Source organism: Wallemia ichthyophaga (genome assembly GCF_000400465.1).
Source record: "Wallemia ichthyophaga EXF-994 unplaced genomic scaffold scaffold5, whole genome shotgun sequence".
NCBI classification, from domain to species: domain Eukaryota; kingdom Fungi; phylum Basidiomycota; class Wallemiomycetes; order Wallemiales; family Wallemiaceae; genus Wallemia; species Wallemia ichthyophaga.
Window position 1 is genome coordinate 340,047 of NW_008806278.1, and position 21,711 is coordinate 361,757.

The 21,711-nt window shown below is 46.3% G+C and overlaps 11 protein-coding genes across 11 annotated transcripts; 7 read left to right on the forward strand and 4 right to left on the reverse strand.

The window, feature by feature from the left end:
- Positions 1-50: 50 nt before the first annotated feature.
- J056_003708 (Mitogen-activated protein kinase HOG1) lies at positions 51-1,756 on the forward strand (the record flags this gene model as incomplete). Its single annotated transcript, XM_009268924.1, has 2 exons — positions 51-504; positions 642-1,756. The coding sequence occupies 2 exons, from the start codon at positions 51-53 to the stop codon at positions 1,754-1,756; spliced, it is 1,569 nt and encodes a 522-aa protein (XP_009267199.1).
- Positions 1,757-1,942: 186 nt separating this feature from the next.
- Positions 1,943-3,375, forward strand: J056_003709 (uncharacterized protein; the record flags this gene model as incomplete). Its single annotated transcript, XM_009268925.1, has 3 exons — positions 1,943-2,126; positions 2,182-2,236; positions 2,283-3,375. The coding sequence occupies 3 exons, from the start codon at positions 1,943-1,945 to the stop codon at positions 3,373-3,375; spliced, it is 1,332 nt and encodes a 443-aa protein (XP_009267200.1).
- Positions 3,376-3,502: 127 nt separating this feature from the next.
- Positions 3,503-6,409, reverse strand: J056_003710 (Trehalose-phosphatase; the record flags this gene model as incomplete). Its single annotated transcript, XM_009268926.1, has 4 exons — positions 3,503-3,891; positions 3,946-6,211; positions 6,270-6,328; positions 6,379-6,409. The coding sequence occupies 4 exons, from the start codon at positions 6,407-6,409 to the stop codon at positions 3,503-3,505; spliced, it is 2,745 nt and encodes a 914-aa protein (XP_009267201.1).
- A 92-nt stretch (positions 6,410-6,501) lies between these two features.
- Positions 6,502-10,192, reverse strand: J056_003711 (Protein-L-isoaspartate(D-aspartate) O-methyltransferase; the record flags this gene model as incomplete). The annotated part of the gene is made up of 14 exons (XM_009268927.1): positions 6,502-6,537; positions 6,590-6,643; positions 6,691-7,035; positions 7,084-7,174; positions 7,229-7,350; positions 7,418-7,451; positions 7,607-8,014; positions 8,065-8,385; positions 8,435-8,637; positions 8,698-8,787; positions 8,835-8,920; positions 8,965-9,031; positions 9,079-10,026; positions 10,073-10,192. The coding sequence occupies 14 exons, from the start codon at positions 10,190-10,192 to the stop codon at positions 6,502-6,504; spliced, it is 2,925 nt and encodes a 974-aa protein (XP_009267202.1).
- A 235-nt stretch (positions 10,193-10,427) lies between these two features.
- On the reverse strand, positions 10,428-11,752 carry J056_003712 (Zinc transporter 5; the record flags this gene model as incomplete). The annotated part of the gene is made up of 8 exons (XM_009268928.1): positions 10,428-10,670; positions 10,716-10,830; positions 10,885-11,231; positions 11,283-11,368; positions 11,421-11,442; positions 11,489-11,512; positions 11,565-11,619; positions 11,667-11,752. The coding sequence occupies 8 exons, from the start codon at positions 11,750-11,752 to the stop codon at positions 10,428-10,430; spliced, it is 978 nt and encodes a 325-aa protein (XP_009267203.1).
- A 225-nt stretch (positions 11,753-11,977) lies between these two features.
- On the forward strand, positions 11,978-12,947 carry J056_003713 (Translocation protein SEC62; the record flags this gene model as incomplete). The annotated part of the gene is made up of 3 exons (XM_009268929.1): positions 11,978-11,997; positions 12,047-12,147; positions 12,199-12,947. 3 exons carry the CDS (start codon positions 11,978-11,980, stop codon positions 12,945-12,947), a joined length of 870 nt encoding a protein of 289 aa, XP_009267204.1.
- A 114-nt stretch (positions 12,948-13,061) lies between these two features.
- Positions 13,062-13,807, forward strand: J056_003714 (Transcriptional activator HAP2; the record flags this gene model as incomplete). The annotated part of the gene is made up of 2 exons (XM_009268930.1): positions 13,062-13,640; positions 13,691-13,807. The coding sequence occupies 2 exons, from the start codon at positions 13,062-13,064 to the stop codon at positions 13,805-13,807; spliced, it is 696 nt and encodes a 231-aa protein (XP_009267205.1).
- A 173-nt stretch (positions 13,808-13,980) lies between these two features.
- On the forward strand, positions 13,981-17,457 carry J056_003715 (MutS protein-like protein 5; the record flags this gene model as incomplete). Its single annotated transcript, XM_009268931.1, has 16 exons — positions 13,981-14,082; positions 14,133-14,256; positions 14,304-14,760; positions 14,808-15,255; positions 15,300-15,426; positions 15,473-15,687; positions 15,731-15,745; positions 15,790-15,959; positions 16,004-16,411; positions 16,456-16,499; positions 16,557-16,594; positions 16,641-16,752; positions 16,800-16,889; positions 16,939-17,050; positions 17,107-17,202; positions 17,250-17,457. The coding sequence occupies 16 exons, from the start codon at positions 13,981-13,983 to the stop codon at positions 17,455-17,457; spliced, it is 2,766 nt and encodes a 921-aa protein (XP_009267206.1).
- A 48-nt stretch (positions 17,458-17,505) lies between these two features.
- On the reverse strand, positions 17,506-18,663 carry J056_003716 (putative protein lysine methyltransferase SET6; the record flags this gene model as incomplete). Its single annotated transcript, XM_009268932.1, has 2 exons — positions 17,506-18,554; positions 18,606-18,663. The coding sequence occupies 2 exons, from the start codon at positions 18,661-18,663 to the stop codon at positions 17,506-17,508; spliced, it is 1,107 nt and encodes a 368-aa protein (XP_009267207.1).
- A 1,781-nt stretch (positions 18,664-20,444) lies between these two features.
- J056_003717 (uncharacterized protein) lies at positions 20,445-21,219 on the forward strand (the record flags this gene model as incomplete). Its single annotated transcript, XM_009268933.1, has 2 exons — positions 20,445-20,638; positions 20,691-21,219. 2 exons carry the CDS (start codon positions 20,445-20,447, stop codon positions 21,217-21,219), a joined length of 723 nt encoding a protein of 240 aa, XP_009267208.1.
- Positions 21,220-21,317: 98 nt separating this feature from the next.
- Positions 21,318-21,592, forward strand: J056_003718 (uncharacterized protein; the record flags this gene model as incomplete). Its single annotated transcript, XM_009268934.1, has 2 exons — positions 21,318-21,395; positions 21,440-21,592. 2 exons carry the CDS (start codon positions 21,318-21,320, stop codon positions 21,590-21,592), a joined length of 231 nt encoding a protein of 76 aa, XP_009267209.1.
- Positions 21,593-21,711: the final 119 nt, after the last annotated feature.

Sequence of the window (21,711 nt, forward strand, 5' to 3'; positions counted from 1 at the left end):
CGAATCAGATAACGCTGATCAGCTGCTACAACAAGAAATACCAGGTGGAAATGTTCCACTTGCTTAGCAGGAGCGAGATGTTTAGGGAGGTGCTGGAAGGTGGTGGTGGGAGTGCTGAGGAGGACAAGGACATTGAAATACAAACTACAGAAACAAATAAGCAGCTGGATGATTATATCAGGTTGATTACCAGTGCCCAGCTGCCCGATAACAGCCTCATTTACTTTAAAGATCTACTTCAACTTACAGACAAATACAAGGACATAACATCGACCAAGATAATTGAGCAGCACCTGATAATATCCTCAAGCGAATTCAACAAACTCGATTTATACTCGTGTGCGTGTCGATTCCAACTCAGCAACCTCAAATCAAACCAGCTTAATCTGATAAACAAGGAAGATCTCGGTGAGCTATCCGAAGACTCGAACCTCGGCTCCGTCGACCTATACGACCTCATCAAACACTCCCACAAAGACCGAAAATTTGAAGATCCTGTTGAGAGTGTACAATCCAACTTTGATAATTACAGGGCCATGTATTGATTGCTGTATCCACGCTTTTTACTTTTGCATTTTATGACATCATCACTCCATTATTCTCTACGCTCGCCCAATTCGCCCACTCCTACCAAACCACAGCTCGCACTCCTCCAATCATGTCCCAAGAAGACAGCAGTTTCGTCAAGCTTAGTGTGTTTGGTAATATATTCCAAGTCACCACCAGGTATACCGACCTGCAGCCTGTTGGCATGGGCGCTTTCGGTCTCCTCTGCTCCTCCACTGACCAGAAGTCCGGTGGCCCTGTCGCCATAAAAAAAGTCATGAAGCCCTTCTCCGCGCCCGTACTCGCAAAACGCACTTACCGCGAACTAAAACTCCTGAAACACCTCCGCCATGAGAACATCATTTCCTTGTTAGACGTTTTCATTTCCCCAGGCGAGGATATCTACTTTATCACTGAATTGCTCGGTACTGACCTCCACCGTCTTCTCTCCTCACGCCCCCTCGAAAGGCAGTTCGTTCAGTATTTCCTCTACCAGATGCTCCGTGCTCTTAAATTCGTACACCCAGCTGGCGTCGTCCACCGCGACTTGAAACCTTCCAACATCCTCATCAACGAAAACTGCGACCTCAAAATCTGTGATTTCGGTTTGGCCAGGTTGCAAGATCCCCAGATGACTGGTTATGTCTCTACGAGGTACTACAGGGCACCTGAGATCATGCTTACTTGGCAAGAGTACGATTCCGCCGTTGATATTTGGTCTGTCGGTTGCATTTTTGCCGAAATGATCGACGGCAGACCCATCTTCCCCGGCAAAGACCACGTCCATCAGCTCACCGTCATCACCGAGCTGCTCGGCTCACCGCCTGAGGATGTCATCAACACCATCACATCCGAAAACACTCGCCGTTTCGTAGACGCTTTACCAAAGAGACACAAAATTTCCTTCGCCGACCGCTTCCCTAATGCCAACGCGGAGGAGATCGACTTGCTGGAAAAAATGCTCGACTTTAACCCCAAGAAGAGAATTACAGCCGCAGACGCCCTCGCTCACCCTTACCTCGCTCCTTACCACGATCCAGAAGATGAACCTACGGCTAACGAACGCTTCGATTGGTCGTTCAACGACGCTGATCTCCCTACTGATCAGTGGAAGGTGATGATGTACTCTGAGATACTCGACTTCCACAACGTCGACGTCAAGTCGGAGAAGGATATGACTCCTAGCACTACCACCGCTGGTGCTCACTAGGGTATTAAAAGGGCTTGTTTTTTGTTACTTTACGATTATTATATATGACGCATTATAGTTAATTGTGCGGGTGTGCTTTCTTACAAAGACAGACTTTATGTATTTCCCGTCATGAACCTGGCACACTGTTGTCTATAATCTACTGTCTACTCTCCACTGTCCACCGTTCACCGTCCACTCTCGAAAATGACCATGATGGGAAGCCTGCGGGTGTCGCGAAGAGTATCCATGTGCATGTTGAAGGCAGGAGCCAATGCGCCTGCAACAGCATCCAAGCACTGTTACAGCGGCAGAAACATTTACAATAACAACATGGGTGCACACCGCCACTACACGCAAACGCAGCAGCCACCAAAGGGAATTCGACAAGGTGAGTAAGAGTGGCAGACTGTGTGTCACTCAAACATCCACTTACGCTCCACTAGGCACCCTATTCGCCATACTGGCATGCACAGGACTGGGAGTAACCATATATTCGCTGTGAGGGGAATGATTGATTGCATTCACAACCCACTCACACCCACAGACTCGAGTACTACTCTGCTTTCAACCAATGGCCACCCTCTCTCCGCGCGGATCTGCGTCTAGCCGTAAAAGCGCAGCGAGGACGCGACTACAACCGCGCAGAAGAGCATTGGCGACGCGTGATCGACCGTGCGGAACAACTTCCCGAGAGTGAATTCGAGAGCGAGGGTGGATTGGGTGTGTCGAAGCCACTCGTCGTCACCGGTTTGCACATCTCCCTCGCTCATATGCTCGAAGTGGTCGGGAGGAGTGAGGGCGGAGGCAGCGGCAAGGCTGGCGAGCGCATCAGTGACGCGCATCGGTTGCTCTCTACGGCACTCAGCTACCTCCTGCGCCAACAGCACAAAGAAGACGCGCCTCCCGCTGAAACTCACAGAGCTATCGCTCTCGCTGTTAAACTCGGTGATATGGCCTACACTATGCGCAGCACAAGTGCGCAACATTACTACGAATGGGCTCTCGATGAGATGTTCCGTGTGTCGCGCGTGGAGAAGGCGCGCAAGGAAAATGAGAGTGAGAGGGACGGGGAAAAGGCGTTGGAGAAACAGCCCGACAACACCCACGCTCACTCCCTTATGACGCACCAACTCGACCTCCCGAAGTGGGTGGCTGTGTCCGACCTCGGCGGCTGTCTCGAGCGTTTAGCAGCTATATATGGCGAGAGCGGACACGCTGAGATGGCCATACCATTGTATATGCAGGCTATCACTCTCCTCCTACCCCCACCCACTTTCAGACTGCACCAACCATCCACTTCTGACACTTGTAGAGCCGCCTTACTCATGACTAACCTCGCTAGCGTTCTCACCGCTCATCCCTCATCTAAGAACTTGGACAACGCTCTCAAGTGGGCTGATAAAGCGGTGGACCTGGTAACTCACGCTGACAGCGCGCACTCGGACAAAATTTGCAATCACACCCTCGCCGTCGGCCTGTTCAACGTCGGTGTCTTGAATGAAATGCTCAATCACCCTTCTACCGCCCTTGATAATTACAACAGGGCCTCCGAACACAGCGACAAATACGGCCTCGTTGCTGCAAAATTACAGTCTAAAGAGGCGTCGAGGAGGGTGAGGAGTGATTTAAGAAACTAATCAATGTTCATGCACAACTTAGTAATCCCATTATAAATGTATATTATCCTCGCCTACCTCAGCCATTCAATAAACCAATCAATGTCCATGCATAACTTAAAAACCTTAGTGAAAATAAATTATTGCCCTACCCCACCAACTTCTCTAGCGCATCAATCACCTCCTCTGGCGTCGTCAAATGCCATCCAGCTAGACTGGGTTTCGAAGCCGGTCCGACAGTCACGGTGAATATATCGTCTGCATTCATGTTGATCTCCACTCCAGGCAGTGTCTCCTCCTTCTCACCACCCATGCTAACGCTCACCGGTGCATTCATGATAGGTTTCAGCGAAGAAGTCGAACCTGGCGCGAGGACGAAGATATCAGACAGTGACCTGAACATATCCTCATCTGTCTTATCATCTCCTGCGCACATGACAAACTCTGAGTCTGAGTGGTCGTATAGCAACCTCTTCACTATTTCCCCCTTGTTGACGGCGAGCGGACGTACTTCCAAGTTCTTCTTACCAACGAGCACTTAGTTTATGTCAGCTTGGGTGCACAAAACAATTTAATCACTCAATCACTCACCCTCCACTGGCTTCTTGCTAACTACATTGCTCTCGAGCAAATCCTGACACTGCTTGCATTGAAAACTACCAAACTCTGCATCACAATTACGGTAGTGCCACGTTATACTTGCCTTCTTCCTTTCTATCTGACTACCTATCGTGCGTTCTGTGAAATATTTGAATATATCCTCCACATCGTCCATCCAGCTCATATCAATATTATCTGTGAGATTCCACCATTCCTTACTGTTAGGCTCTTTGATGAAGCAGCCATGCTCAGCGCTGAGACCAATGTTGGGCATGTGACCTAGATGCTCCGACAGAAAGTTGCCATCGCGACCGCTAACGATGAAAACTATATTGCGCTCATCCGACGTAATTCGAGGTAGTATTTCTTTCAATTTCTGTCCAGGCACCGCAGCTGATGGTCGACTCACTATCGGCGTGAGTGTGCCGTCGTAATCAAACAATAGCAACCGCTTCTTGGCTTTTTTGTACTTATCCACTATTAGCTTGTGATCGAGATATGGCGTCACTCTGGCTGTCTGACCAACACCTAAATTACGAAGCAACTCCTTGATCAGCGTAAAAGCCCACGTTTGCGATGTATGTGAGGATACTCTCCTAAACAACTCAGTTTGCCTCTTTGCCTTATCTTCAGTTGACATGAGCAAACACTTATTTATTGCGCGTGCTGTACCAAATATATCCCATGGATTAATCCTCACTGTCTGATTAAGTATCCCACCAATCCCAGTGAACTCAGACAGAATTAGTGGCGATTGATATGTTTTCGATTGACACATGATATACTCAAGAGATGTTGTATTCATTCCATCTCTCGTAGCAGTTATCAGGCCCAAATCCGCCGACGACAGTAACGCAAAGTACTCATCACGCTCGATCATCTGATGATAGTGATGCACGGGTGTGAATCCCAATCCACCAAACTCGTTATTGATGTGTGATACCAAATCGGCCACATCTGACTCCAGCTTTGCATCTTCGTGGAGAGATGGGGATGTTACTTGAATAAGAACAACTTTGTTGCGCCATTCGGGGAATTCTTCAAGAAATTTGCGAAATGATTGTAGCTTTTGCACAACACCTTTCACCACATCTAGTTTATCTCTGCCCACAATAATTTTGCAGCCGTGATAGAGTTGTCGAAGTGCATTAACCTTGGGCTCAACACCTTCCGCGTCTCTGTCAAGCAGCACCCTCTCCACATCAATCCCAATAGGACAGTGGGAGATGGCAGTGTTGAAGCTATTACTCTCCACACCCGAGCTCGTGGATTCGTAGCCGCAAACTCTAATGCAGCTTGAGAGAAAGTGGCGCGAGTAAGAATATGTTTGGAAACACACCAGATTCGAGCCGAGCATACCATCGAGTATCTCCTTGCGACGTGGTAAGCATCTAAATATTTCAGACGACGGGAAGGGAGAGTGAAGGAACATTCCAATATAAGCCTCGCTAATCAACGACCTGAGCAACTTGGGTACCAAGAGCAAGTGATAATCATGGACCAACACCAAATCGCCAGGTTTCCATATCTCAGCCACTTTCTTGGCATAAGCCCAATTAACCTCCAGGTAAGCCTGGTAGGTAGCATCATCCGACTCGTCCTGCTCAGGGAAATGCTCCTGCCAAATAAGATAGTGGAACAAGGGCCAGAGGGTGGTTTTGCAATAGCCTTCGTAGTGCATGTGCGCCAACTTATCTTCAATCCAGACGGGAATCCAGCTCATGTCGTCAGTTTGAGTTTCCCGCTGAACTTTGAGCTCCTCTTCTAGAGCCTTCTTATCTGTCTCAGTAAGAGAGGAGGATTCAATGAGTTCACCACGTTGATTGCCAAGTCTGAGGTCACCAGGCCAGCCGATGCTAGTCTGTCTGAATTGAGAGCCAAGGGATCTGATACCAGCGTTCATAGCGGTGTGGCCTCTCCTATGAGACAAAGTCCACTTTGGCTGGCTAAAATTGTTATGTGCGGAAACAGTGGACATTCTTCTACGCCTGGGAAGCTCAGAGGAAGCGCCAGAAGGGCCAATGGGGAAGGAATGCTGATTTGGGGTATCGCTACGCCTCTCGAAGCCAACTTGATCAACTTCTGTGAGAATTGGTTTGGGAGTGTCGCTGGGCTCGTCTTTCTGCTCGTCCTTCTCATTCTGATGCTTGAGCATACAAACGAAAGGCAAATAGTGTGAGACGTGTATGAGGTGACCAGTGAGGGAAATGCCTTGGTGACTGTAATCATCCATTAGCTGGTCGATGTTGCTGCGAATCTGAGCAATGACTTTGTTAGCGGGTGCTGTAAAGCCACGCAGATCAATCAAAACTAACTTGTTCTAATGACTCATGCGGATTCTTGTTCTCCGAAGGTTCAGCAAAGTATTCAGCGTCTTTAGATTGCGTTAGAAATGCGCAACTGTATAAAATGACTAATATCTACCAAATTGAGCTTCTAAATCTACAGAACTCATGAGCGTCACTGATTGAGTACATTCTAGATGAAGAAGACGTGGAATTGATTCATGATGTCATTATATTTGTACATTTAATATAGCTACTATCTTTACCTTTGCAACTCTCTTTCTGTCAATGGCACATACTTTAATCTTTGGTTAGCAAATTCGTGAAAATATTCACCAACGAATACACACCATAACAGGGAACAACTCCTCCTTGTGAACAATTCCATTCTCATCTTTATCCACCTAAACATTTATAATTAGTCAAATCATTGCTTTTACTCCCAACTCACCTGCCAAATTGACTGTCCATATCCACCCGTTTTCTCGACAGGAACAAACATTCTTCCAGGAGTAGCGAGTTGATCAATCAGCACATCTGGCATTCGCGGTGCAGCTGCACCAACGTGTATAGCATTATAAGGGCCGTGCTCAGCCACACCCTGTCTACCATCACCGGCGATCATCTTGATAGCACCGCTGTTGATTGCATCTTCTAGTCCATCTCTCTTAAGATTATCCACGCTATTCTCCACTAGCTGTTCGATATGATCGATGCCGACCACCGTGCCGTTGTTGCCGATTAATTGATGGAACACAGCGCACGAATAACCACTGCCACTGCCAACATCCAGCACCTGCGATTTGACTTGTGAATACAGCGTTTACCAACCACCCACACTTACCTTGTATCCTGGTTGGAGCAAGCTCAGCAAGTTCTCGGTCGCGTGTGCGTGCATATGCGGTGCACTGATAGTAGCTGAATGTCCAATAGACCTTGAGATTACTCTGATGAGCTCATTCTACTATCTCTCGCTGACTCAAACTCACTGCGGACTATCCTCATAAGCTGCCGCTTTGATCCTTACGTAGTGCGCTCTGTCTACCTTCTTCATTGCATTTGCCACTATATCGCTGTGGATTAGATTCGATGAGCGTAGGTTCTTAATGAGCTGTGTGTGTGCGTCGGTGAGCACCTCCCTCCGAGTGGCCTAGTGGCCTAGTGGCGGCATTACATACCTCCACATTAGTCTTAGCAGAGCAAAGCCAGGCCCTGTAGTCTATTAGCAACTCTCGCTCACTTTCTCTCCTTATCCGCCCACATTATTATCACTCCAAATGACGTAGGTAGTCTTATAAGAAAAATACATGTGCTGTACAAATTAAATGATGAGTGAAAATGATGATTCTTATTAAAACGCGCTATACTCATCGAACTTCCAGTTCACATCGACATTGCTGTCGTTGAGAAAATCCAACTCCTTCATGAACATATTCTCCCACACTGTCCGACCGCCATCGACCGGCGACGTGAACACAGAGTCGAGCATGTTTTGAGGCTGTCTAGGTGTAGCAGTATCTCCATGTAAGCCTGGAAAGTTGGGTGCCAGACCGACGGGAGTGAATCCTTCCACTGATATCCTGCGCTTCTTCGCCGGTACTCCATCACCCCTCCTCTGCTTATCTTCTTGGAGCAGTCTGTCGAGTGTGAGAACAGCCTTCTTGGCCACTGTAGAAGTATGTTGTATATCTCTGAATATCATCAACGTTTCACCGACCTCCTTGCTTTTCTCGTCCGCTTCGATTGTGTCGACTGTGTGGAACAGGTCTATTAAGCTGCATGAATGGTGAGCAAGTAATCTTGTACCAACATCAACAATACCCACATCACTACAGAGGCTGTCCAACATTGTATGAGAACTACCCACCACCGACTTGCAGGCCAATTATACTTCTGACCTTCCTTCATTAGCTCCAGCAGCGTCTTAGCAGATGCCACACAAGCCTGTGTCGAGTATGCGTATTCTCTATTCGTATATCCCTCCGTCATGTATCCTCTATGCAGCCTCATCAGCCGGTTATGTATCGTGAAACTCATCATCAGTCTTTCCCAAGCTCTGCATGGTTTCATCGACAGCACCGCTGCATCGTACTCAGCCAAATCCAGTCGTAGGAATGTTGGTATGCGATCAAGGGCTGCGCGGTATCTAAGCGCGTGTCAGTGTATGTCTTAGTCGCAAATGCACTTTCACTCACTCAGCATCCATCTCAATCACAAACGCATACGATCCTTTGCTATCTCTATTTAGTGTATCGACTATTTTGCGTGTTATGTTGGCGAATTGCAACTTGCTTCTGAAGTAGCTCATGTCTGTCCAAACGCTGTCTGGTTGACAATTTATCTCTTTCTGCCGTACCAGGCCCTCGTCGTCAGCATTTGCAGGTACGCTTGTTGTCATCTATGCGGGTGTCTCAGCGACCTCTCACTCCTATCACTCCAATAACACATATCTACACACCTGGTCAACGTGTATCGCGTAGCTGTACGAGCTTGCTGACGCATTAAAAGAGTCTTGAAATACTAGCGAATGCCAGAGACGTCGTCCCATCTGCCTTTTGTTAGTGTGGAGTGGCCTTTTAGTCTTTTTTTTCCTACCTCTCTTTCTAATACATCCCCTTCAGCTTCTCCGCCAGGTATCTCATCTGGTATGCGCGACAATCCCATCAGCTGAGCCATTTTGACTGTATTTTGTGAGTTGTTACGTGCGTGAAAAAAGCCCTCTCACTGGCTGTGCTCATCAGTATAAGATGTGTTTCTGTCTGGTTCTTGTTGTGTAAATATAAACCGAGTATCTTAAAGGTCGCTGGTTAGTTGGATCAACTGTCAGATTCAAACTTACTATGATGGTCTGAATAGCCTCGATTGAATGATTGATGAGGAAATCACTCTGCGATAATGCCGAGCGGGATATCTGATAGTAAGTATCGGCCTCCTTCTCATTACGAGTCTCAACATCTGGATTACTGAATGCAAATCCACCAGTATAGTAGTATTCACCACCGAAGTGCGTAGCAACGCACAGCACGCTAGCATAAAGAGCCATCCACTTGGAATCAATGTTATCGTAAGCGAAACCGACGCTCATTTCCTGCCAATAGTGAGCGTAATCGGAGAGGAAGGTGGGGACATGCAGGGGTTTATGGAACCACTCGAGGTGCTGAATATAGAAACTAACGAGTATATCAGCCTTGTGTTTGTTTGGAAGGTACTGCAAGATATCCTTTGTCATAGTAATCTGCTCTGGTTTAGGAGTGAATGGGAAAGTAGCCAAAGGGGTAGAGGTGTGGTCGAGTGAAGTGGTAATGCTCGGAGGGTCACAATATACAGGTACAGAGGTAGATGAGTTCGATGGGATCGGTGTGTCTTGTACCGTGCGCCTGCCTACCGAACCAATCGAATCTGTCCTTTTCCTTCGCAACAACGCAGCTTCGTCGTTGAAGCTTTCGTCAGGTTTCCTTCCCATAGCTATACCCTCTAGCGTGAATGCTGCAGCTGTCTCCTCGTTCTCAAAATCCATATCAGCCAGAATACCGGTGCTCGAAGGTGAGGTAGTAACACCGATGCTATCGAATATATTCTGAGGGATAGGAATACCAGAGAAGCGGAGGAAGTTTGCGAGTGCGTGGAGACACGCCTGTGTATCTGATAGCTGCTCTCGGAGACAAGACACATCGTCTGAGCTAGCAGCGCTGCTCTTGCCGGGCTTTGAAGCTGGCTTCTCCTCCCAAATACATTTGTACTGCTCTCCTCTCTTCTTGCACGCTCCGCAAGGATGCTCTCTATCGCACTGCCCTTCTTGTTAGTATGTACCGACACACACAGCTCCTACTGACCTTGATCTTGCGACGCTTGCACTCTGTACAGCTCAGCGCTTGTCTGTTGCGCGTCTTCTTCGGCTTTATCTCGCTTGTTCCCGTCGCCGCGTCCGCCGTTTGGAATATTGCTGACGACATGGCTGTGTGCTGATAACAGAATCACTGATGGTAATTCCGGGGTAACCAAGAATGCTCAAAATTTTTATCAATATTATTAAATATAGTGAATTCTGCTGGTTTCTGTATCTGTCTAGACCTTAATTTACCGCTAAAAGCCAAACTATGTCCGCACGGACCTCGGCTGTTCCTGGCGAATTGAAATTACTGAAAACGCTGAAAATTACTAATTTAATGTAAGTCGCTTATAATACAATTACAGGCTGGGCTCCACTTGTATGGCTACATCCTTCAGTCCAGGTATACCGCTCGTCAACTTCCACTCCACCCTATCCACCACTGTGTCGATGCTACTATGCTTCTTTGCTTGTCGATGTGCGTGGTCGAATGACTCGCTGTACGATGATATTCTGATATGTATCGCCCCCATCAGGCTCGAGTCGTCTTGAGGCCAGAACCGTGCGTTGTCGTACGAATCAAGTCCTTCAATGTTAAGAAGCTTGTGGTGTGTAAGCAACTACGCACAATCACAAACCTCTCCTACCTCTATCAGCGTCTTTTTTATATTGGCTTCGTGCGCCTCGCCGACATCTAGACTCAATATTTTGGCGCAATCGATAACTAAAGGCACGACAGACGCGATAATTAGCCCTGCGATTCTGATGGAGAAGATTGAGCTAGGTGGGTATAGTATTCTATAGCTTCAAACCCACAGCAGTGATGCTATTGGATCGAAACCTGTCCATCCCCAGTATTGGATCATCAGCGTGCTTGTTACTACACCAACTGATCCCATGGTATCGGCGAGGATGTGCAGGAAGACGCCTCGCATGTTGTGGGAATTTGAGTGGGAGTGGGAGTGATCATGAGAGTGATCGTGCCCATGAGAATGAGAATGTCCATGAGAATGAGAATGCCCATGGTCATGCTCATCTAGGGTATCGTCTCTGGATAAAGCGGATGTTTTACTTTCCATTGGACTTGGTGAGTGTGAGTGAGAGTGGTTGTACTCAGGAGCATGTGAATGGGAGCAATGACTGTGTCCGTGGTGATGGTGGTGCTATTAAAGATCTGATTAAAGCCAATCGAGAGTGATGAACATCCAACTCACACCACCCATTGCAAACATACCAAAAAGGTTGACCAACAAGCCACCAATACTAACCATCATTAGCTGTGAGACTTCCATTTCAGGTGCTGCGTCATTGATTAGCGAGAAAGAAGACAGTGACCAATGACGTTAGCGTACGATTGATGATTCTTTCGATACTCTTATGGGGGTTAGTGGCTTTAGTGCGCCGTCAGAGCAATTCGCACCTCAAATATAATGAATAGGGATATCTGCGCGTGTTCGCGTGTCAAATTAACACATGCAATTTAAGTATCAACCCACCAAGACGAGGAGTACCCCGTTAGCGAAGCCACTAAGAGTTTCAACGCGACCATAACTTGTATATCAGAGTGAGACTTTCCAACAAAAAGAACTAAGACACACCCATATGTGAAAACTGAATCAGGTTTCCATGTAGCCATAATAGACGCGAAAAGACCAATTGCAATAGCGAGGTTATCAAAAGCCATATGAATAGCATCAGATATGAGTCCGAGGCTGTTGGTATAAACGCCGTATAACAATTGAATAAACATATAAGTGAAATTCAAACATAAGAATTGGAAGATACGCCTTGATTGATGGTTATCAAGGATTAATTTTAAATAATTCTTTGTTATTCGATATCCACGACTAACGATTGGCTTGTCTGAATAACTCATGGTCGTTGTCGTTTGACTGCCAACACATTGATAATGGATCAACAACAAAAGATGTAAGGGGGTTTTTTAGACTCAAATTCAATTCTTATTTTCACCACGCAGCCCACAAGACCTTAAAAACGTCGTTAGCTTCCTCAGAGAGAAATCTGGGATGAAGATACGTAACGGCGCTCTTTCTGGCAAGCGCGCTGAATATTTCAAGGGTTAGGCTGCTGTTATACATCCAATTCACTGCTGATTCTTATATATACCAGGTAGATCCGCAATCAAAGCCCTCCTCTCTCCTTCCTACGCAAAGTTGAGCAATGTTCCCCAAATCACATCCGAAGCAGACGCTACAAAGGTACTCCATAGTATCATTCCTTTCGCCTTCTTCCTCCGCGTAGATAGAGGTAACCCTATCGGTGGAAAAGATTCCCCTAGAGAACTCAAGATCAACAATCAACAACTGTTTGCTCCAGACGACTACTACGTTTGGCTGTTCGCTGGCTCTCAACTCAGAGCTATGCTTGGCTCTGCAGGTCTCGTTGCTGTTATTCTAATCGGCGTCATGTTCCCTCTCTGGCCTACAAGTCTCAGAATTGGTGTTTGGTATCTTTCTGTCGCTGTGCTTGGCTTGATTGGTCTTTTCTTCGTTATTGCCATAATCAGACTGATCATTTATATCATCACCATGTTCACTGCAAGCCCCGGTCTTTGGATTTTCCCAAATTTGTTCGAAGATGTTGGCTTCATTGACTCGTTCATACCCATGTATGAATGGGATTACCCTAAGAAGAAGAAAGCCGGCAAGAAGAAGGCTAAAAAGCAAGTCAACGATGCTAATCAAGTTACTGAGACAAAGGATTCAACGCACTCAGCTCTAAATCACAGCAAAGAATCCCTTCAGAATCCTTCAAACAACACTTCAGCACAAAGTGACAGTGATACACGCGCTGATAGCCCTAACAGCCATGACAGCCCTGACAGCCCTAACACCTCTAACCATGCAAAGGAGGAGTAAATAGTTAAATAGTTTAGTTTATTACATAATTTTTATACAATGGCATTATTCTACATCATTATACTTAAATAACTCATTTCGGACTAGGCCGATGATCTTTATCTCCCAACAATCATGAGCTTGGCCGCTGGCAACAATTTCGACGATCTCACCTCGGGCGATCTATACGCCGTGTATTCACAGAGGCCACAGAGCACTGCATACGCTGGACTACCTGTAATCGCTGGTCAAAATTACAATGATCGTTTCAGTGAGGAGTGGAGTGAGCTTGCCTCTGATTATACCGCAGAGCTGCCTACACTGCGCTCACTGCTTCCAGAGGAGCTAAACGGCGAGCCTGTTGAGCATGACTACCAGGACCAAGATTTCAAAGACGACTCAAGCGCCGGCTACGATGATGACCAGGACCAGGACCAGGATCAGGATCAAGACCAGGACGATGACTATGAAGCAGAATACGAGCCTGACGATGGCTGGTATTCACATCACGCCGACAATCCATCCGCTTTGTCGATTTCCCAGGATAACGACGCAAACAACGCAAACGGCGCAAACAACACCGATACAATAAACGATACAGGCACAGATGAAGAGCCGCTATACGTGAATGCAAAGCAGTACCATAGAATTCTAAAAAGGAGGCAAATCAGACAGCGTCTCGAGGAGTTGAATAGAATTTCCAAGGAAAGGAAGGTGAGCAATGATCCATGTCTTTAGTTGAGTTGTATTGACGCGTTACAAAGCCATACCTCCACGAATCTAGGCATAGACACGCTAAGAGACGCCCTAGAGGTGCTGGTGGCAGATTCCTCACTGCCAATGAAGTCGAAGAACTCAACAAAAAACACGCAGACGAATAACGCAGCGTAGAAGAACGTGATAGCGTTACAGCGTGTACCAGCGTGTATCCGTGTGTACCCGCGTGTACCCGCGTTTGCCCGCTTATACCAACCTAGAATTTGCTGAAAAATGTTGTAATATTATTTAAGTGTATTTATTATCTCTGTCTAGCTCTTGCTTCTCAACCCCTATCATGCTCGACAAACGATACGAGAGATACGCGGGAATGAGAAGAGATGCAACGTCACAGCTATCCCAGGCAGAGATAGACGCTGACGACGTTGAAGATGAAAAGGTTCCTAGATTTTTTGCCGTCGCACGGGTATCTCACCAAACCACTCGCAGATCACTCTCGCAATCAGCGCGCACAAGGACGAGATCGCTGTGGCTTCTTTCGATACACTAACTCACAAGATACGCGTCATGCAGGATACCCCTGATAGTTCATCTCATCATCTTATCACCACCAGTCAGACAATACTATCTCCTAATGACGACATTACTGATAAATTCTAGTTTTGCATCAGCTGCAGCCAGACGAGGTATACTGCTCACTCACTGCACCCGAATCGCTCATCGATGCTGTTGAGCTCTTCATCGCCAGTGTAAAAACAAACGCTGTTCTCCACCTCAATCCTTGGAAGGATTTCGCTTATGATCCATCCAAGTCGCGTATTTTGCAGCTCAATTTGTCCAACATCGAATGGTCTAATGATTTACCTGTTACGCCTACAGCTACTCCCCAGTCAGCATTCCAACAGCAGTCCGTTGACATGAGCGCAATGGATGAGCGCTCCAAGGAAATCTACCTATCGGGCCTGATTAATTTCGACTTCAAGCTCTCAGTTGGAGCTGTAGGCTGCTTGATATTGACCTTGCAGCGCCATCTCGCTCAGGAGGCACCCGAGGCCATCACTTCTGCTTGTTGTCGAGTGGAAGATCTAGCTGTGGTCGGTTTGGAGACGTGGCAAGTGTAAGCCTCGAATATACTCTTTAACCGCGTCAAACTCAATCGTCTAGTGACAAGGTGATGCAGATCGATAACGATGCATTGATGGCGTTGGGTGTGTTCGCTGATGAACAGCACGCATCGATGCACTCCAATAAAAGCAAGGAAGGTCTGTCATTGTTCAATCTTCTTTCTGAAACCAAGACACATTCTGGTACACAGCTCCTGCAGAGAAGATTAAGACAGCCGAGCTGCGACGTCAAAGTGATCAACAACAGACTCGACGCCATAGCTATACTGATCCATCCGCAAAATGTCAATGCTGTGGCTGCGATGCGTAAAAGCTTATCGAAAGTCGGAAAGGGTGTCAATGTGTTGCATGTGTTCAACTCGCTCAAAGTTGGTAAAACGAGTTATCGTTTCTTTAGTTGTCTCGTTCAGTTGACAGTACTCGCTCAAGAGCAGTACGAAATCATTGCAAGTCTCGCTGTACTCGAATCTAAGCAGTTGATTCTGGATGTAGGCGGAGCGCATCTGTCAACTCAACTCAATAACTTTGCCAGATACTTACTGCATTTGACATATCCACTTGTCATACTACCAGGGAAGCTATAATGTTCGCGGTCGATTTTGTCGAATCGAAACGATCGCGCAGACTAATCATCGCTGATGGGTTCGACGATGATCTTGGTGTGGGGTTTTTAGATGTTGCTGCACCTCTAACACCCAATTTAAGACACTATTCGCCACAAGTACGACAGCATAGACAGTCTGCTGTCGCAAATCGCTCTGCAAATCTACGATGAAACACCACCTGGCGTTGCTGAGGAGATCAATGTGGTCTACTTTCCACAAATTGGATACCTGATTGCTATTGATGTTGTCAACAACCACTACGAAGATGTCGAAGATAAAGACATGATCGGTGCGCGCATTGGATGGGTGTATCAAGTGAGTCGCAAGTCTTGGCGCTGAGCATCTCTTAATGACTCAGTTCATGACCGAATCAGTGAGGTTGTCTAAAGTTGGTATAATTTCCAACTCACGACTCAGGTTGTGTATTTCAAATCAGACAGGATGTTTGAGCTTGACGCCCACCTCGGCGATCTCGCAACGATGATCGCAGACAGAGAGACAGAGATAGCGTATGATCTCAGTCAATTTGTGTTGAGCTATACAAAGGAGCTGTCTAAAATGGCTGCAGCAATTGCCGAGCTGGATATGTGAGTTGAGTTTATTTTACGTGAACAAGCTGACATTGCGTCAGACTACTCGCACTCACGCGCATAAGCGAATTAAACAGTTTCAGCAAGCCACTGATTGCAACAACTCCAATCATCAGGATATCAGAGGGCAGACATCCGCTTCAAGAAATGTGCGTCAATGATTTTGTGCAAAATGACACTTTCTTCAAGAAGACAAGCGAGACGAGAATCAGAGTCGATGATGATATCGATATTATAGAGAGCAGAGGCACTGCTCCGAGCGCCTCGCACACTCCTGCTCCGCGCACACCCACGCACCAGCTGAGCAGCTTCTCAGCCACCGGCTCTGACAGACAGACTAGCGTTCAGTTAAACAACTCAGCTATGGTTATTACAGGTGCCAATGGAAGTGGAAAGAGCGTGTATCTCAAACAAGTCGGTCTGATTGTTATCATGGCGCAGATTGGATGGTGAGCTGAGGCACGTGACTAACTATTTCAACTCAACTTTTCAGTTACGTCCCTGCTGAATCTGCTACTATTGGTTTGGTAGACAAACGTGAGCTCTGCCTCAGCCTCGAGAGTGACTAGAATGCAAAGTCTAAAACGACGAAAGTCTTCACTCGCATTATGTGCAAAGAGTCGTCATCGAAAGTGTGTTTCAGTTCACAGCCTAATCTGCCACTCAAGTCTTCTCCAGATGCAGTCGGCATTTATGATCGACTTGGCTCAGGTTACACACGCTATGCGCAATGCTACCGGCCGTTCACTCGTCTTGATGGATGAGTTTGGAAAGGGAACTCTTCCATCAGGTAGGCAAGCAAGTGCTTCGAATGTAGTACTCTAAAGCTTCGGCTAGATGGCGCAGGGATTTTTGCAGCGAGTGTCAACCATCTGGTTAAGAGGGGCGACGATTGTCCATTCGTGATTGCCACTACACACTTTCACGGTAGGCAGGAGAGTGGTTGATTAGTGTGACTCGCGGCTAATTGTCGCAGATCTTTGGGGTAGCGGATACATCAACATGGACGCACCGATCACTGTTGCTCATATGCGCGTTAAGAGTGGCAGAGACGAGAACGGGAAGCCAGTGCTGACCCATCTACATAAGTGCGTGATGCGTGGATGTACTGCCAAGGCCGATCTAATTACTACTTGCCACGCAGACTTGAGTTAGAGCTCAGCATGGACTCTGGAGCTTTTGATTGCGCGTTAGTGAATAACATACCTGCAGAAATAGTCGATAGGGGGAGGTATATCTCGTAGGCGACGCAATGACGCGAGTTGATTCAACTCACCAAACACTCAGACAGCTTTACCTGCTAGACACACTTGACGAAGTAGCTCTGGAAAACTTGGACGCTGAACCATCAGAAGAAGTGCTGGAGGCGCAAGCGATAATGAAGAGATTCTTAGAATGGGATATTCAACACGCATACACTAATAACAGTGACCCGAATGCAATCATACAGCATGTTAATGACAGCATCATCGAAGGTGTGATCGTGTTCGACTGAGCAACTCGCATAAAAGTTTGGAATATATCAATGCATCCATAAAATAAGTTAATCTATATCCGATTGTGTGGATTCGTTTGTACACTTGACGCACCCGCAAATGAATCCCCATCCATTGACTAATCGCTGACGACGATCATCGACATTCAATGTCTTCTCATCGCCGCCAAGATAAGTGATGAATATCTCTTGATCCGCATTCACAACATCCGTTGTTGAGAATGTCCAAGTGTGTCTAGATCGCTGTTTTGAGACTGTTGGTGAGCACGAGTGATTGAAGCGCGAGAGAGAAGGTACGAGCATTGACCCAAGCAACTCGCTGCGTTCTTCTGTATGTGTGCATTTCAAGTCCGAGCTCCCACTCCAAATTCCGAAGCTATTTGATCTGTCTACGGCCAATATCTTGGCAATTGACGGTGCAGATAGTGCATACTGAGATAGCGATGGAGGCAACAGACTGACTAGGGCCAAGTAGTGATTGATCTGTTGATCAAGTAGCCGGCTCAATGTGCATGGCTCAATGGTAGTGCTCAAGGTGAGTGTATGTGCGACAGTCGATGGCGAGAGTACGTTGGTAGCAATATAGCTGGCGAGATTTTTTATGCTGTCTATATCCGTGTCACTGTCTTCATCGTAAGCTCGCAATCCTGCTGCTTGTACCTCGCTGAGCAGCTTCCGCTGTGCTTTGTTGGGCTTATCAGAGGCGAGAGTGTTGACTATATCGAGTAGCGTGTTCTGTGAATCAGTCCACGACTCCTCAATTATTCTCCTATCCGGTATGATATCGTCGTCTTCCGGATCGGGCGCTGTCTTCAATTGCTTGCGTTTTCGAGAGAATTCTTCAACGCTTATGAGGAAAGCGTGGAGATCTGGCGCGATTGCAATTCTCTTCATAAACTTACTCCGGCATTCCTCGGAGCAGAAAACGACGCCGATGTGATTCTCCTTGAGCTTCCAATCGAGGCCACTATCGTAGTTGTAGCAGAAACCACAAACTTCTTTCCAGTATCTCCTGTATATGATGCTAAAATACTCGTCGCTCGTTTCATAGAGCGTCTGCTTGGGCTGTAACTGTCGCTTCGCAAAAACGCCGATGCCTTTGTTTTGTTTGATTAGAATGAGCAGCAGCGGCGGATAAATAAACCAACCTGCACCGGGAGTATATCGCGATTCGATATCATCGCTTGTGTAATTAGTCTTATCCATCTCAACGCCTGTAAAGACTGAGATCGTCTATCGTCTACTGACGTGATGGACGTTAGCGGAGACGTAGCGATTTCAAAATCAAACGACGCAAACGCATGCGGGGGAAGCATTTACGGGAAACGAACAAAATCTGTGCTCATACATCTCACTTGATCAAAGCCCGCCCAAATTAGGTTTTCCATTATCCAATCAACAAAGACAGAGGTTGTTAAGGGGAGGCTTCCAAACAGAAAGTCTTTGAAGGCGAACCATGTCTTTCGAAATTTAAGAGACTGGGCCAAGATATCTTCTACACGGTTTTAGACTTGCTGATCGACGAGTTTGGCGATACAAACGTCAGTTTTAGGCTTTCAGTTAATATGCATGGGAGGAGTGCTTTGATGGAATATCCCAAGTCATTCTCCAGCCACTCACTTGCGTTGACCAACAATACTTGGCCACCAACACTACCACAGCATTTCTAGACCAATTCCTCTCTCTCAGATAAACGCATAAGCTATCGCAATGTCAGCAGCTATTACTTCAATTTCTGTAGGCTGCTGGATTACTTCCATGACACTGGCATTAAACTCAACACACTCAATTGGACAAGTGACATCCATTCAATGCTCGAGCCATCATTTATATCTTCCCAAGTGACTCAAAAGAATATTAAGATTGACAATATTACGATAATATCACGCGATAATAGCCACTGGGCTGTACTATTTTAGTTAATAAGTCGGATAGCTATAATTCGCTCACTTTGTATTTAGTTACGCCAATACTCGCGAATTTTATTTTCTGTGTGTTGGAATAATCTGATATTACGCTCCTCCACAGCAATTCGCGGACTGCAAGTTGAACGTGCGGCATTTGTCACTCGATTTTGATCGTTTCAGAGAGTTAGACGCGCATGGTATCAAGGATATTATGTCGCATGAGCTACCACAGATACATTCACTCAAAACACTCATCATCAATGGTGCCAGTATCAGTGTGTTGCTTTGCGACAATGTAAGAAGCTTTGTCTTACTGTCACTGCACGTAATCGAGTTAGACAGATCAAGTTCGATGATATTGCAAAATGTCAAGTCGCCAGTTTGAAGTAAAATCAGTATCAAAAACTACGACATAGACTTACATCGCGCAGTCCTTTGCACTGAGATCAGCTACCTGTCTCTTCAAGATAGTACATCATACATGAGCGATGGGAATACATGGAAGCAAATCTCTTCTCCAAACTCACACGACTGCAAGTTTTCGACTTGAGCCAAATCCCGCACACAATATTCATTGAGGCATTCAACCGAGGCAATTTCGACATGTTTTTACCCTCGTCTCAGAGTTCTTAATGTTTCTTTAAGCGAGGGACTACCAGGCTCGTTCATGGTCAGATTCATTGACGTTCACATGGGTTGTGGCTTCAGTCCAATCGAGGACTGTTTGGGGTTGATTGCGGCATAGAGAGACATGAAAACACAGCCTGGCATCAAATATCTCTAAGTGCCACCTCGATATTGGCAGGTCTGCACATAAAACCGACCTTGAACTGTCCTTCGAGGCAGATATACCAAGCATCCAACAAACCAAGATTGTGTAATAATGTAAATGTATAAGAATTGTATTATTTGTGTAGTAATATTCCATGCCGACGTGCTCTGCCGGAAGTCTGTCATCCGACACCATTCCGGCGAAAAATCTTATTGATCACCGATTTGGGCTAATGATATAATGTTTAATTTGGTGTTTAATTGTAAATCCTGGGCTGAAAACTGTACACTTACCCACCAACTCTGAACATGTTAAATCTGCCATTTGAGCTAGTGGATGAGATATTCTCGCAGCTGTCGTTTAAAGACAGGCAGAGCCTCACGCTGGTGAAGGAGTTATCAAGTGCGAGTAGCTGCAGGGTGTTGCAAACGATAACCGTCACCGACTTCGATAAGGAGGGAATAACGATACTTAATTCACCTAGAGTGGTAAATCATATACGGTAGGTGCCCAGCGACACAACTAAACATGGCTGACTCGCCTTGCTAACAAAGAAATTTGACTGTTAACTGTGAATATTCATTGAAGCTGCCTAAACAGTTTGCAAAAATGAAGCAGCTCCAGACGCTTCAACTAGATTTGCGCTTTATAAGCCAGCAAATGGAGCTGTTTAGTAGGGGAGGGAGTAGGAAGCCGTTTGGAGATCTCTCTCTGACGACATTCCTACCCGCATCAAATACAGTGACGGAGCTGACTTTGCGGCTGCACTCTACGAGTGACATTGAACACAACAGGATAGTTCTGGATGAACTTATCCTCAGATACCCCAGCCTGGAGACGCTGGCTGTTGTGTTCGACAGAATGTCTAGTGCCGATATTGAGCCAGTTGTATCAAAGTTGACTTCGTTACCGCTCTCAGTTGTCGTCGTCAAGTGCCAGACTGGGAATTGCTTTGATAGGCTGGATGTGCTCTGCGCAGATAGAAGCAACGGCTTGAAAAGGGTGGCTGATCGGAAGGAGCGTGTCAGAATAGCTTCAAGTCTATATCACTTTGAACAAATTGCAAATAAGTTTGGATACTAAATTTTCACCCGCGTGTACTACTAATTAATGTCTCACTATGTCATCATGTGTATGCGTGTGACCTTGGATAAGGGTTCTTTAACTAGAACAGCGATATTATGAATACAGAAAGGGCAGACACGACAGAATCATTCAAAGGGTATGCTCCATTTGATGAAACAATGGAAGGACCAGCTGTCTGTGTATTTGTAGACATTTCAACATCCCTAACAAACCACAGGCTACCTCGCGTGGATCCAAAGATGATGACTGGTACCCACCTGCTGGATCCAGAGCCGCCAAAGCGTTAGAGCATCTATTTGACGACGCTGATGAATTTGACGAGGCTGATTGGAGGAATTGGGTGGAAGAAGACAAATCAGCCAATCAGTAACTGCAAATATCATGCATTTATGTACATATACGTTGACGTCATTCACATATATCTTCTCTCTTCTTTGTTTTCGAATTTTCATCTTGTCATAAGGCATTGTATCATGTTATTTACTTTAG